Source organism: Fopius arisanus, unplaced genomic scaffold (assembly GCF_000806365.1).
Source record: "Fopius arisanus strain USDA-PBARC FA_bdor unplaced genomic scaffold, ASM80636v1 scaffold00005, whole genome shotgun sequence".
Lineage (NCBI taxonomy): Eukaryota > Metazoa > Arthropoda > Insecta > Hymenoptera > Braconidae > Fopius > Fopius arisanus.
The window spans coordinates 2,016,184-2,030,736 of NW_011887744.1; the positions used below are offsets into that span (position 1 = coordinate 2,016,184).

The 14,553-nt window shown below is 37.8% G+C and overlaps 1 protein-coding gene across 4 annotated transcripts in view; it reads right to left on the reverse strand.

The window, feature by feature from the left end:
• Positions 1 to 14,553, reverse strand: part of Lim3 (Lim3 homeobox protein) — a 33,934-nt gene that overhangs the window by 2,251 nt on the left and 17,130 nt on the right. The window contains exons 1-6 of one of the 4 annotated variants that reach the window (XM_011315999.1): positions 3,169 to 3,477; positions 2,740 to 2,914; positions 2,207 to 2,409; positions 1,775 to 1,967; positions 1,377 to 1,543; positions 28 to 246 (exon numbers count right to left, since the gene is read on the reverse strand). In XM_011315999.1, coding sequence (XP_011314301.1) covers positions 28 to 246; positions 1,377 to 1,543; positions 1,775 to 1,967; positions 2,207 to 2,409; positions 2,740 to 2,914; positions 3,169 to 3,361 — 1,150 coding nt within the window. In that variant the 5' untranslated portion in view covers positions 3,362 to 3,477. Of the gene's footprint in view, positions 1 to 27; positions 247 to 1,376; positions 1,544 to 1,774; positions 1,968 to 2,206; positions 2,419 to 2,739; positions 2,915 to 3,168; positions 3,478 to 14,553 lie in introns of those variants that run through there. The other 3 variants (XM_011315998.1, XM_011315996.1, XM_011315995.1) reach the window with 3 other exon arrangements.

Below are 14,553 nucleotides of genomic sequence, written 5' to 3' on the forward strand. Positions count from 1 at the left end.
AATCATTTTTGTGAATAAGATACTTACCAATAGTTGTGTAAACCGAGAGGCCAGCGTCTGGAGGGTAAGGAAATTGTGGTGGTAAGGACGGTGATCTGGACGTTGATAAATAAGGTGGTGTTGTACCACCCAAATAGCCTCTGGGTGGACCACCACCTCCATTTCCACTGCCACCACCACCTGGACTCGAACCCTCACCCTCCAGTCCCATATTGACAACGGTACCGTAGCTGTCATTACTCAAATCTGCAAGAGATTTTTCATCATTAATGAAAATAAATATATCCCTCCTGCTTGGTCATCCTCGTACACAAATGGAGAACTCGAAAGTCAACAGAAGCCACTCATAGGCGTATCATCTGTTCCGATTTCTAACACTGATAACGACCCCTACCCCAAAAAAATATTGTTATCTATCGGGGGGATTCACCCGCGTCTGTTTTCAAGATCTGAATTAAGAGATAATGGAAAAAAAGGGCGCAAACGACGAGACTGTCATATGGTTGAGGATAATTAGGAGTTTTATATGGATGTGATAATGGAATTTGGATGGGGGAGTGGTGGAGAGAGTATTTGGATAGTTTTTAGTAGTTTGGGGTGGAAAATTTCGATATTTTCCTTCACTTTCGCGGTGACCGCTCAAAATTTTATTCAATAATAATATTGCCCTCAAAATATCCCGAAAAAATATTGCAGATCAAAATATTATAATGTATCTTCCGCTCGTCGGTCATAAAATGATTTTGTGATTTTAAATATTAAAAAAATTATTGGTATATTGAGGGAGAGTTGTAGCCAGTAAACGTTCGGGGATAATTGACAATTGCATATCAAATATGAGAATTTATTATCTTTCAAAATAATGTGGGTTTTGTTGAAATATTTTTATTTGCAATGATCTCCTGCCGTAATATTTGGAAACGATATTTTTTTCAGTTGTAAAATTTTGCGTTGTTATTCTGATATATAACCAAATTCGCAAGAGAAATGATGCCCTAGAATGTTTAATTTATAATGAAGACTCAAAATTGGATTAATTTGATAACAAAAAAAAAATAATCCAATAAACTACAGGATGGAGCGATAAAAAGGCCAGAGGCGTCGCGTTGTGCTCGGCTTTTCCTCGTCTCGTTCCACCCTTGCAATCTTGGTGAAATCTCGGACTACGGTTGGCTGGCAGTTAGCCGAGCAATCTCCTGAATATTTGAAGAGAACCAAAAACCTTCCCACCCACCCTCCGTCTGTGCCATGAGCGCGCCCATTGTGTACCTTGAATTTCGCGTCGTCTAGCCCCGGGGATACCATCGAAATACATCACCAACATTTTTTCATTCATACTTTCTTTCTTTCATTTTCATTCATTTCAATTTACTCACCGTGATGACCAAATGACGAATCGAGATCGACCTTGAGCTCATCCTTGTCGAGGAGTTTGTCATGTCTTGGGGAATGACCACCAGCACCATTGCCCTTCATATTCCGGAAGTATTGGGACCATCTCGTTCTTCCTGCGTCTTTTTTCAGTCTCTTCTCTTTCGCCCTCCTGCAAAAATACATTAAATACAGCATTAAAAAATAGCACTTGCTATTTTTAACAACGATAAAGTGAAATTTAATTCGAATAATATTTTTAAAAAAGCGAGTAATAATTTCCCTGAATTTCCAATCTATCGAAAAAATCTTTATCTGAAAAACTAAATAATTCGATGTCATCTTTTCTTGAATATCAAATGGAAAATAAAAAATAAATGGTCATTTTTTAATCTCTCCTTACCTATTTTGAAACCAAACTTGAACAACACGCATATCCAGCCCAGTATCCTGCGATAGTTGTTCCCTGACGTGTCTAGCAGGCTTGGGGCTGTTATTATAGGCAAGTTTAAGTGTCTCCAGCTGCTTAGCAGTTATCGTCGTTCTCGGCCTCTTGTTCGGCTGATCGCCATCGATACTGCCCCCATCAGCCAGCTCTGCAATAAATAAAACTCCATTAACACACCCACATGAAATATATAATACCAATAAATAATAATCCAGGTCCATTTTATTTATCAACGATATTTCATTGCTGAGCGGGTGTTTTTGCTAGATGCAAAGATGCAAAGATGCAAAGATGCAAAGATGCAAAGATGCAAAAATGTGATATAATTTTTGAATTTTTTTCAGAATTATTAATAATTGTGGAATAATTAATGAGTGCATTGATTACCTTTAGCCTTGGCCTGCTCGTAATCAGGTTTGCATACGAGTTTTCTGTCCTCCATGAGATAAAATTCATCTCCAGTATCGAGTTGTCTGGAGCACAGGGCACAGGAGAAACAGGTGAGATGATAGACAAGTTCCTGGGCCCTTCTGACGACCTGGGATGGTGCCAATCCTTGGCCGCAGCCAGCGCACTTTGTCCCGAACCGCCTGCCACACCAACAACACACAATATTTGACATTACATTCACACATTAAAATCCAGCCGATAAATCTCGCGGCAAAATCAAAACACCCGGTGATAAAAATCTTCGGAGGGCGTTGGAGTAATTGATTGCCCGGGTGAATCGAATTTGTCGTTAGGAAGGGGTGACAAATGGCGAGGTAACTTTCTTACTGAAGAAAAATGGCGCTCAAACCCCTCGAGGATAAAGAATTGAGGCAGAAAAAGGTTTTTGTTGCAATCAATAGTTCTAGGACAAGTTGAGAGACGGGTTGTGTGGATTCTGTAGATTTGGGATATTAAAAATTGATGCTTACTTGAAGAAGTCATCCTTGCAGAAGACGTGGCCGTTTCGGGCAAAACACTTGCCTGATAATCTAGCACCGCAGTCACGACATGTTAGACAACGTGCATGCCAACACTTCTCTAGGACTCTCAGGACGTACCTGTCTAGGATTGCTTCTTGGCAACCACCGCATTTTGGTATTGATGCTGAAACAATCAGGTACCAAAAAAATTCAATATAATTCATCAATTATTTCGGGAAAGATCATCTTCAGGAATAACTTTTATTGTTTGTTTATTTTTTGTTCGATGATTTCCTACGGCGATCGCATATCAATGAAAATTCAGTGTGATTAAAATTTCAATAAGTTTGGAACATTGTAATCACGCGAAGGCATTTTTTTTTCTTATCTATGAATTTTAAATCGATAGGTTTAATCTGCCAACACGGAAAGACTTACAAAGTAAAATATCCGGAATATTTGGTGGCAATGATATTTCCTGGTCCAAACAGTGAGTACCCCTCGCCGAATTCACGTGACTATGATGTGATTCGGGACTGCTTTGCGGTGGTGTCAAAACCTCCCCACGGCCGCGATAAATTCCGCTGTCAAGTGTCAACATCTCGCAGGCCAACATATCGATCCCAATCATAACACAACCAGTAAATAGACTAAAATTCCACTTATCAGAGGTTTGAGTCTCTAATCAATTGAAATCCCTCCTTACGCATTTCTCTGGTGTTGCTATATCAATATCTTTTGGGTATACCCAGAAGGCTTGTGAAATCTTACGTAAGAATCTCGGCCACGGGCATCGCTCGTTTTTATCTAATCGAATCGCGCGTATTGCTGATCAATTTTTCACACCAGCCACTGAATATCCTCACTACAATCGCTCAACTTTCCGATCTTATCTAATTTCAATTGTCAATTTCCACAAAAACCCGCGGTGTCCCAATTTCTCACTGAATCACGAACGATTTCTCAACAAATTATTATTTCAAAAGCATCACAACAGTTCAACCACTTAATCCCTTAACCGATTAATTAATTAATTATTCAACAACTTCAAACCCATTTTTTCACTCCACTCTTTCATTTCGTATATCAATACAAATCAATATATTTTTTTAAAGTCAGGATGTTGATATAACGAGTTGATACCAAATGAATTTGTTTTTTTTTAAATCCCCACAATTTTACGATCGATAATTTTATTAATGAGGTTTATTGTTAGTGATTACGGACACTGATTAATTATTAGTCAGTGTGATAAGATAAAATTAAATAATTGAGAATGGATACTAGAAGTTGACAGTGCGACAGCACGCGCACGACTGTCTGGTTAATGTGCGGCTATGCTCGTGCGCACGTGTATTTGATTTCTCCTACCCTCCGCTCTCACCGATAAAACCACCCGAGTGGAGGTGGGATGGTTAGGGTGTGGTCGCAACCCCTTAGCCGCCCCCGCGAGGGTGACGATTGGTCGGGGCTATCACCCGCCCCCAGTATGGCGTGCTGTGTCCCGCAATGTGCGCAAACAGAGGATAAAAAATATCGAGGCATTCGGGGAGAAATGAAAAATTGGGAGAACCGATGGAACATTTTATTGAAAAATATATCACCAAATATTTTTTCCATTTTTTCCATTTTTTTCATTATTTCCATTTTTTCCATCGCTCTCACATTATAAATAAATATGGCGACTAGTATATCGCATTTTATTTATTTATTTTGCCAGATGGTGGAGGGATGGAGGGGTCAAAGGGTGGAAGGCCAGGGGTGGAGAGAAGGGGAGACTGGAATTAAGAATGCTCCGGAGGATGAGAGACGCCATTTTATAATCTTACCCGCTATCACTCGAGCATGTACTTTTTCCTCTTATTTTCTGTGTATAGAAATATGTATAAAGGGTCTTTATTTTTTTTTCTTCTCTCCTCGTTTTTTTTACTCTCAGGATCACCTGCCCTCGCCTCGTCTCTTTCTCTTTCCCTTTCATTATAGATGGGGGTGGGTTTGTATTTTTTTATTTTTGTAAGGAAATTCACGGTTTCCTTTGAATTATAGCCAGCGCCGAGGCTTTTCCAGCTCTTTTCTGGTGGAGGCATTATTTTTTGGCTGATTTTATTGGGGCGGCGAAGATCTGGGAGTCTCTGTCTCGGTAACTCATTTTTTTTTCAGCAGTCCGAGTCTCTGCGAAGGGGTGAGTTCTCCAAGGGTTGGAAGGAAAGGTTGATGTCTTGGGATTTTCGGAATTTAGAATTGTGGTCATTGGAAAATAATGGAAGAAGAAAAATAGTCAGGATTTAAGGAGTGCAATAGATTTATATCGAATTTGTTGAATGTAGTAAATGAATTTTTAATATTTTTTGAGTTTTATTCAATCGACTGATGAATTGCTTTCAGCTTTAATTTTTTCGAAATATTAATTTGATTTCCCCAGGTCCTAGAATAACCACTTGATTTCATCATCGTACATCTGCATGATTCTGAATAATTGTCATCTGACAAATAAAACTGGGGAGAAAAAGGCACATCCTACTTTTTCGGTCAGACGCGTATCCACGTATCGGTCTAACGCACCATGAACAGTCCGATTTTCCACCTGACGACATCCTGGGGGCTGGGGGTAAAAAGACGCGCGGGTTTTCATGGACGACAGATGGCACGTAATTTTGCATATAGCATAGCACCAGCCAGCGCCCATAAAAATCTGTCGTACGCGTCATTGACGTTAAACTCATTTTATTGTTGGACGAGGGAAACAAATGTGGTGAACCGCTGGAGAAAACGCTATCTTTATTATTAAAAAAAAAAAAGAAACCTGAATTTTCAATTTCTGTAACAATTGCTCATGAAGGAAAGACTCTCTCTATTATTATTTTTAGACTTGGGGGTGGGGGCGAAAAAATTTGAGAAATTCAAAAAATGTCAAAAATTTATAAAATCGTGAAAATTCATTCCCGAATACCTGAGGAGATGACGTAATTGACGTATTGCTTTGCTGAAGTATATTGCAAAAATTATATTATTCGTTCCCGCATTGCAAAAAAAATTGAAGAATGAAAAACATTAAGTTTTATGATATTCAGGGGTTGTATAATGGATTACACAGTACATATAGACATTGGGGTGGAAGAGGGTTGAAGAATGACAGGTTGAAAAGTACGAAAGCGCGTCGACACGCCTCCAGGAGTCATCGGGTACATAAAAAGAGATGGGACCGCAGGGGGTTAGGCGTCAGGCACATACGAACTAGCTTTTGCTCTGAGAATTTTTTTCCTCCCGGTAAGAAGTTTACGAGGGGTGCCAAGGGGCGTTCTCCGCACACCCTCGACAAATTATGACATTAATATTTTTTTTTCCATCGGAGATAAAAAGTCAAAGTCGTTAACACCCAGTGGCATTAAAAAGTAAATAAATAATGAGAATGTTTTAATTGTGAAAAAATGCTTGTGGATTTTTTTAGTTGGGAGAAAATTACGAGAGTTTTGGGTATAACGCGGAGAGAGCCATTGAATTATAGACCCAGGACGGCGATAAATTACCCCCGTCAACCCCTCGCATGAATACCTCGAGAAATGCATGATAGGGCCCATTTACGCATATGGTTACGAGTTTTGGGCTTTCTACTCGGCCTCAAAGAAGGTAACCCCATTAATGGAAAAAGTGCCATTCAATACGTTAATGTTGGGGTTAAAAGGTCTGGTTTTGGGATGACATTTGGTGCGTATTCAAAACCGAGAAAGTAGTATGAATGTCAATTTCGGTGGATTTAATATGCGTAAATTTTTGATCGCTTTGGCCTCCATTCGATTTGATTTATTGGCGGGAATCGGGGGGATCCACGTCGATTATTAAATAAACCCTTCTATTCACCAGAAATAGATAGGTCTTTATACAAAATTTATGTTTAAATTGAAAACGATGAATTTTATAGAAGTTTTAATTAATTTTTACCTCCGTGTCATGTTTATTAATATTTATGGAAATTATTGGAAATTATGGGGAAATAGAGAAATAATTGTGAATTCTTGAGTGATTTAAATCGCTGTATAATTAATTAATTAACTTAATGTTTGGCGATTGATGTTCGCGGAAAAGTATTGATTCAAGGTGGAGACGTTGAGGAGATTTTCTTTGCAGCTGATGAAATTACTGATAATAATAATGATAATTTATTTTCTTAAGTACATAAACGTCTTCTCGTGTCTCAGAAGAATTGGCATCAGTCGCCGGTGATTCCATTAAAAAACTAAATAAAAGAGTGGTATCTACGCATAATTTAATTACTGATATTGGCTCATTAAAATAATTACCCTCACCATTAATTATCCAGAATTCCATATCTATTCCATATATGATAAATAGTTTCTGTCAAAAATGTCGTATGTCCCGTACACGTCACACAATTATTCGCATATACATTATATCCATACATTTATTCAATTAATTATATTTAAAAAATAGTATTGCAATAAATTTTCTCAGGGAAAAGTCGGGGAATGTCATTTGATCTCGCATTTCGCTGGGGTGGAGGTCTAATTTATAGTAAATTTTTGTCTCAGCGTGGTGAACAAAAAGGTAAAAGATATCAAAGAGAGCAGATGGTATATAGTTGACAATTGGGAAGACTTTTGTTATAGGAGAGTGCGCAAAAATAAGAGAAAAGCCGTGTACCAGAGGTATAAAAGGGGGGCGCCTGCGTGGGTGTGCCGTCACGCCAGGATAACCCCCACGCCATTTTCAACCCCCCTTGGTGCACTCGATGTTGCGCGCCTCAAACCGAGACACCCTCTTCATCCTCCCTCACTCTCTTCTTTCTGTTAAATCCCGTCAACACTCCAGTGAACTTACAAAGCCCGATGACAGGTCCCGTGCGCACTCGTTATGTCGCCACCACCACCCGGACAACTCGCCTTTGGTACCGATGTCGCTCATCTATACATCATCCCCTCCCTCACCTTCTCCACTCTCACCACCCTCTCGACCCCCTCACACTTTTCTTTACTCATTCATTTTTTTTTTCCCGCGACTTTCCATTCTCTATCTCATAACGCAACGATAATCAAAGTCAAAGCTAACGCCAGCATAATTTTTATCTTCATTTTTTATTGTTTCAGGGATCAAAGCCTTCTCTAAAGAGTTCACTGAATGGTTTAGACTTTGTTTAACACCGAATTCATGATATTTTGGGTAGCCGGGTACTCCTCGGGAAAATTGTATTTTCAGTTATTGATTTTTTGATCGAGTCGGAATAATATTTGAAAGTTTATTCAGAATTTTTTGGAATAATTTTGAAATATGTGGTCTCATTGAAGTTTACACTTATAAAAATTTGAACTGAAAGTACGTGGGAAAAATTGGATTTTACACTTTAACAAATATCAATCAAAGATTGTAAACTACGAGTTCTGCCATTTTTTTTTATTCGAACAATTGTTTGAGAATAGGAAATGATCCCTTTTATTTAAATTTTAAAAATCCACTTCAGATTTCTTTTGGGCACATCCAGTTGACTTTCCGAAGGAGTGTATATGTCCTTAAATTGGGGACATCGCATTGCTATATCAGATCGTAAAACCAGTTGAATGGAGAATTGTTTCTATTTTATTTATATTGTACGGCGACCGGATGCCGAGCGTCTACGCGATTGCCTAATCTCAAGGTTGAATAGATAAATCAATCTCTAGGTTTTTAGGTCAATTTTTCCCTACCAACTCATTGACAAAATTCCATCTCAGAAATGATTTATTTCCACCAATAACTAATTATTTATCTCCACAATAATTTTCAAAATCAACCCCCAAATTAAATTAAAGTAAAAAAAATCGTCGATTGAAAATTTTCTCATTCGCCTATTGACTCTAAGAAATTAAATACAATCATTCACTCATTCTTTTATTATTATTGAATTAATGGATTATTCATTAATAAATATTCACTTCAATTTTTTCATGAAAATTAATTAATCGCGAAAAAAGAGAAAAAAGTCAAACGATTGCAATAAAATCCTAGAAAATCCAATGAATATCCATAAATCACTGTAGGTTCACCGAAATTAATCATATCGATATCTTCCGTGCGATAAATCTGGGGGGAGCGGGAAGGGAGGGGGAAGGGAGGAAAAATTGGGCAAATAAGTATAAAATTCGTACAATGTGTCCGCGGGACTGGTTAATACGTGTGTGCACATGGATTTTTTCTCGTCCGGTGCTTCTTTTTTTTATTTGATTCCCGATTCAAGGGATGGAGGGAGTAGATGAGGGGATGCAGGACAGACAGAGAGACCCCGATAAAAACCACCCCGCTGTCTGTTTTCACTGGTTTTAGGCAGGGGTTTGGGGTGCACTGCTCTCCTTTGTCCCGTGTCGTCTCCCAAACAGTAGTGAAATGACTTTCATCATGGCTTTTACCAATCCTCCCAGTTTTCAACTTTATCACCGACCCCTGGCTGAGGGCTCACCATGTGGAGATGTGATGCATCATCAACAGTACTGAGTGATGTTAGTACTTGGATCTGCTAAACAACTCCTATCATTACACTGAGGAATAAAATTCTTAAAAAAATCCATTCATTTAAGAGAAATCGCTCTTTTCAGGATGTTCTGCCCCTCTTTAACCAAAATTACCGGTTTTTTTCAGTTTCCTGACAAATTGCTGGCCCGATCAATCCAAAAAATATATTGTTTTTGATTTTTATCATTGGGAGATGGTCTGCGCGTGCTCCAGATTTAATTTTCAAAATTTTTCCACTTCCCACGCCGCGATATCAAATTTAGCCAATAATTTGCAATAATTTCCCTTGGTTTCCACGACGATTTCCAAATTTTCGCAATTTTTCAAATTTTTTATTTAATTAATAATTACGAATAATTATAACAAATTTTTAAACGATGAACGAAAAAAGTTGAATACCGTTATTGGCATGATTAAATAATGAATAAAATCTGAATTATTGGATATTAAATATAAATAATTTTTTTAAATACATGAATATTTTCCAAAAATATATTATACACACAGAATATGCGCTTGACTGATGAATTAATAAAATAAAACGTATTTTAACTTAAATAAACTCGAAAATTATGATTTAATAAATAATTGCTGAAATTGTCAGAAGAGAATGTTTTTTTTATTAGACAGGATGTCGAGTGAATTTGAACTAGAAACCCGTCCAACCCAAAATGAACTATCCAAGAACATGCTACGGTATATAACAATGAATTTACATAATGCATGATGATGCCCGCCCATCGCATGTCCTGCGCACTTGCTCAGTTCAATTCACGCATACTGGTGGCATTACTTGGCCCATTAGTCGTTTTGCATCGCACGTGCACTCAAGCCATCGAATAATTGATATTCAGTATTTTATTCCCTTTGCAACTTTCATACCAACAAATACCTCATTACCTCGAATTTTCGCATTTTCTTGAGAGAATTATTTCGATAAATCATGTGATATTAATAATTATATCGATAGGATGTTATAATTAAGTTATAATTAATTTATAATTAATATATAATTAATATATAATTAATTAATGGGAGATTGCTGAAAATGGCTCGAGGGGAAATACATGCACATGAGAAATATTAAAAGATAATCCTTTCAAGTAAATAAATATTGAATATAATTGTTTGGGGAAAATATTGTTTTTTTTAAACAATTTAATTCTTATCTCTACGTGGATACGTGAGGGTCCGGTTAAACCGAGTCACGTTGGATTTTAACGGATTATTTTTTTCTAGGAGAGTAGCATTTAGCAAGTACATTAAGGAAATTGCGTGGACTCTCACCACACCCTGGATACATTCGATCGTTTACCAGAATGAGTGTTCATATAAAGGGAGTATCGGAAGGGGAGAAAACACTGGGGCACGTGAAAGAGAGATGGAGGGAGGAATATGGAGACAAGTAGGGTCAAGTGAACTGAAGCGAAGTACTTGGGAATATGGGGTGGTGTTAAGGGGACAATATACTGTGGGGACAGGGTGGAAGATGGCTTTAATCTATTACTGACTCCAGCGCAAAGTGGCTTCTTGTTATACGCTCGTTTGGTGAATATAACTGAGACAGGTTGGCCTATTTCTAGGGAGGCTCGTCCACCAGTTACTCTCGCTTAAACACATCCCTGGTCATTAATTTCAGTTTATTCTAAAGTCAAGGATTAAAACAGTTGGTGTTGGAAAGTTATCGGCTCTTATCTAGGAAATTTTACCGGTTTATCTAGATCCTAAGCAATTTTAGATCCAGTTTAGATTAGATTAATTATTCCCTTACACTTATTATTCAATTATCTGATTGATTCTCTTAGAAAAAAATCAATTAGCTCGGTTGTCTAAAAAATTGGAAGAATCTTTTTGCCGATTGTTGGGTTTCAAGGTAATGATAAAAAATTTTGACAATTCTCTTTGGATAATTGAATGAGGTCATGGTCCTTGCCCAAGTCAATTATTTCCGGTGTCCTGCAGTTGTCTGCCGGAAATCAGGGTAAAAAAATGTCGAATTGATATGATTATTTTTTTAACCACACATCGATGCTCCCAGCTGCGATTTTGATTTACTTACTCGTGACTCATCAACAAAGCGTAGCAATTATTTTGGTATAATTTTTACAGATAGGATCGGAAACATCTGTCGGAAGGAAACCTCAGGGTTGCGAGAAGACCTTTGGTGAAGAGGGGGCACGTGCCCAAGGAGTGAAGCCCACTGTCGAACCCGTTAACTCTGACCTTTTTTAGGAGCCACATGAGGTATGTTGTTGCAGGTGTGATATTCGGAGATTGAATTTCTCAAGAGAAATTGCATTTTAATATTTTCTCCCGAGAACTTGCGGCTAAACACAAGAATTCATGAAGCTTAATTTAAATTTTAAAAGCGTGAAGATCCACGGGAAAAATACGAGAGGAAATTATTGATAAATCTCAATCTCAGAAGCCGACCTGCACGGAGAGAAATGATGAATAAAAATTTACGATCAATTTCCGGTTGCAAAAATCCGCGAAAAAGCACGTAATTTTTATTGAGCATTTCCCAACAGTTGATTCCACATACATTCGCCTCAAAGACGAGAATAAAACTTGATAAAAATTCTATAAATGTAAATAAGAATATTTCTCTTCCCTTTGAATGCCAAAAATGCCTTCAAATCGCTGAGTATAAAAATATTAACCAGTGTAAATCTTGGGATGACACTATTTCTCCGAGATCACTTTAAAATAACTTTCAACAATTTTGTCTGGTCCATTAAGCCCTGATGCATGAAATTCTCACATTATATCACCAACGACAGGTCCCAGAGCTCCGGAGAAGAGCCACAGGGCGTTTGGGGGTGAATTCTGGCCACTCGGGAGTTATGGGAAACGTTGTAGCAAACATACACGAGATATACGCATGGTTAGCATAGGCCAAGTATGTGATGTTACTCGGTAGCATATTGCCAGACCCATGGGGCTCTCTTGTCAGTGTGAGAAGTCGTCTGATGTGGAGCCACATACAGCCACATACAGCCACACCATAAGCAACAACTGGTATACAGATACTTCTATTGTGTTTACGGCGGTCGAGATACGCTGTCTTCATGTGATCCATATAGAGTAGATGTGCACTTGACGCTGTGATGGCACCCTTGGGGTATAGGGATGCCCTCGAAAATTCACTCCGATTATTCCCACTGACAATATCAACCTTTTCATTCTCACGAGTGTCACGCATTCGAATTTTTCCCCCGTTTTCACTACGTGATATGAATTTCGACGAGGGGATTAATCTTTCAGCCAAATCCCGTCCTAAAATCGACAATGACTTTACAAGAGTATAAGAGTAGCTTTCCACTGTGGAATAAGTCACTTCCAGATTTTTTCATAGAATTATTTGTCAAGGGATTATGGTTTTTTATTTATTTCAAAATTTCGATGAGGAAGGGAATTATTGTGGAAGAATATTAGGAGTTGTCTTTATTATTCTCTTTATTTGATAGCTTGTGAGTTATCAGATAAATCTAGGGATAGAATATTTTGGATACAATTACTGAAGAATCTGTACGTGAGCAGAGCTAAAGTGTCAAAAATTTATTCCACCTGTCATACCAGTGCTAATTATAATCTTCCACAAATATTATTTAATTCCACATTAATTGCACAACATAATGACCGTGAATAAAAATGTCCACAAAAAATGAAAAACAAGAATAAAATTGGAACCATGTAATATTAATATTAAATTTCAATTTCCGTACAATTTTTATTCGATAAATAAGGCATTAATGAACTGAACAATTAATGAAAATTTACGCGTGATGATTAGGAAGAATTGATAAAATCAGGGTCGAATGGCGAAGATGACACGATCCGAACAATCCCGTCATATAACTCATAAAAGAGCGTAAGAGTCGGTACAGAGGGCATACGTCTGAGGAATACAACCCCCAGGAACATGGGGTGTACGACGTTTTGCAGAGGAGAACGGCAAATCTCCGGGGAAATCAGGGAGACACGGCCGAGGGCGTTTATGTGTATGTGAGAGGGTAGTGGGAGGGCGGGTCATGCACGTGTATATAATATACGTACGTATATATACGGAATACACCCGGGGATGCACACACGCGTGTGAAGAAAGAAAAGCCACCTAAACCCAGTGGGAGGATTTCAGTCCCAGTTAAAGGAAAAAAAGTGCCCCTTGGTTTTACGATCACCAACATTCACCAACATTCCTAAATCGTAAATTTTTTAAACGTCACAAATTAAATAAAGACTCGGTCTTATATTCCAGCATTAAATTATTTTTCGTTGGCCAAATTGGCTTGTTGTTTGCGAGGGAGGATTCAAGGTTGTAATCCCGTGGATTTTTCATGTGTCACGAAGAATATTTCGGACTCAATGGAACACTTGTCGATTTTACTCGTTAACACGGCCGAATCATCATCTGGTCGCGTGCCTTTTCACGGTGATCGATGCCCTACACGTGTCGAGATCATTTATCTTCTTTTAAACATTGAAAAATCTCAAGAATTAATAATAGAAATATTAATAATTTTCAGTGAGTGCACATTTTACAATAGTGCTTTATCAAAAGTTTTGAAAAATAAACGCACGATTATGATAATTATAATGAATTTATGACTCATTGAATAATGGTAAAAAAAAGAAGATATCGGCGACTACTTAACTGGTCGGTGCCATGAAATTGAAAAGAGAAAAATAACAATACAACATAGGGAGTTGTTTCGACAAGACGGTGAATAATATTCTATTGTACATGCCAGGGAGTATTGATAAGTCCCGGGTAATTAACGGTGAAACCGCCCTACATACCCGAGGGACGTCGGAGGATGAAATCCGGATCGGTCCCCAGACAAAATCTCCCCAGAGTGCAAAAGGGAGACAGGACAATCCCACGAACGTCAGAGTCGAGGGCTCTCTCCACTCGAAAAAAAAACACGACCCGTAAGATATCGATATATTTGTTCGGGGGATGAGAGCGGATCGTTATCGATGATACCCGTGGAAATTGAAATCACTCAGTGAACGACAAATTTATTGGGATGACGGGAAATTCGAGGGGAAATTAGCACAACACGATTTTTACAAACAAAATTATAAGAATAAACTTCCAGTTCTTTAAAAATACAGAAAATATTTTTAAAAAATGTATATTTGGATTTTTTACACTGAAATAAGTAATTCTGAATTACAACGCCAGAGATTTAATTACAAACAATGGAAAGTCTTCTCGAAAGGTGAAATGATGGATGTTTAGAGGTATTGAAAATATTTTCGTGAATAATCAATTAAAAAGTTTTAATTGAAGGTTTTTTATTCTGAAATATGAAAATT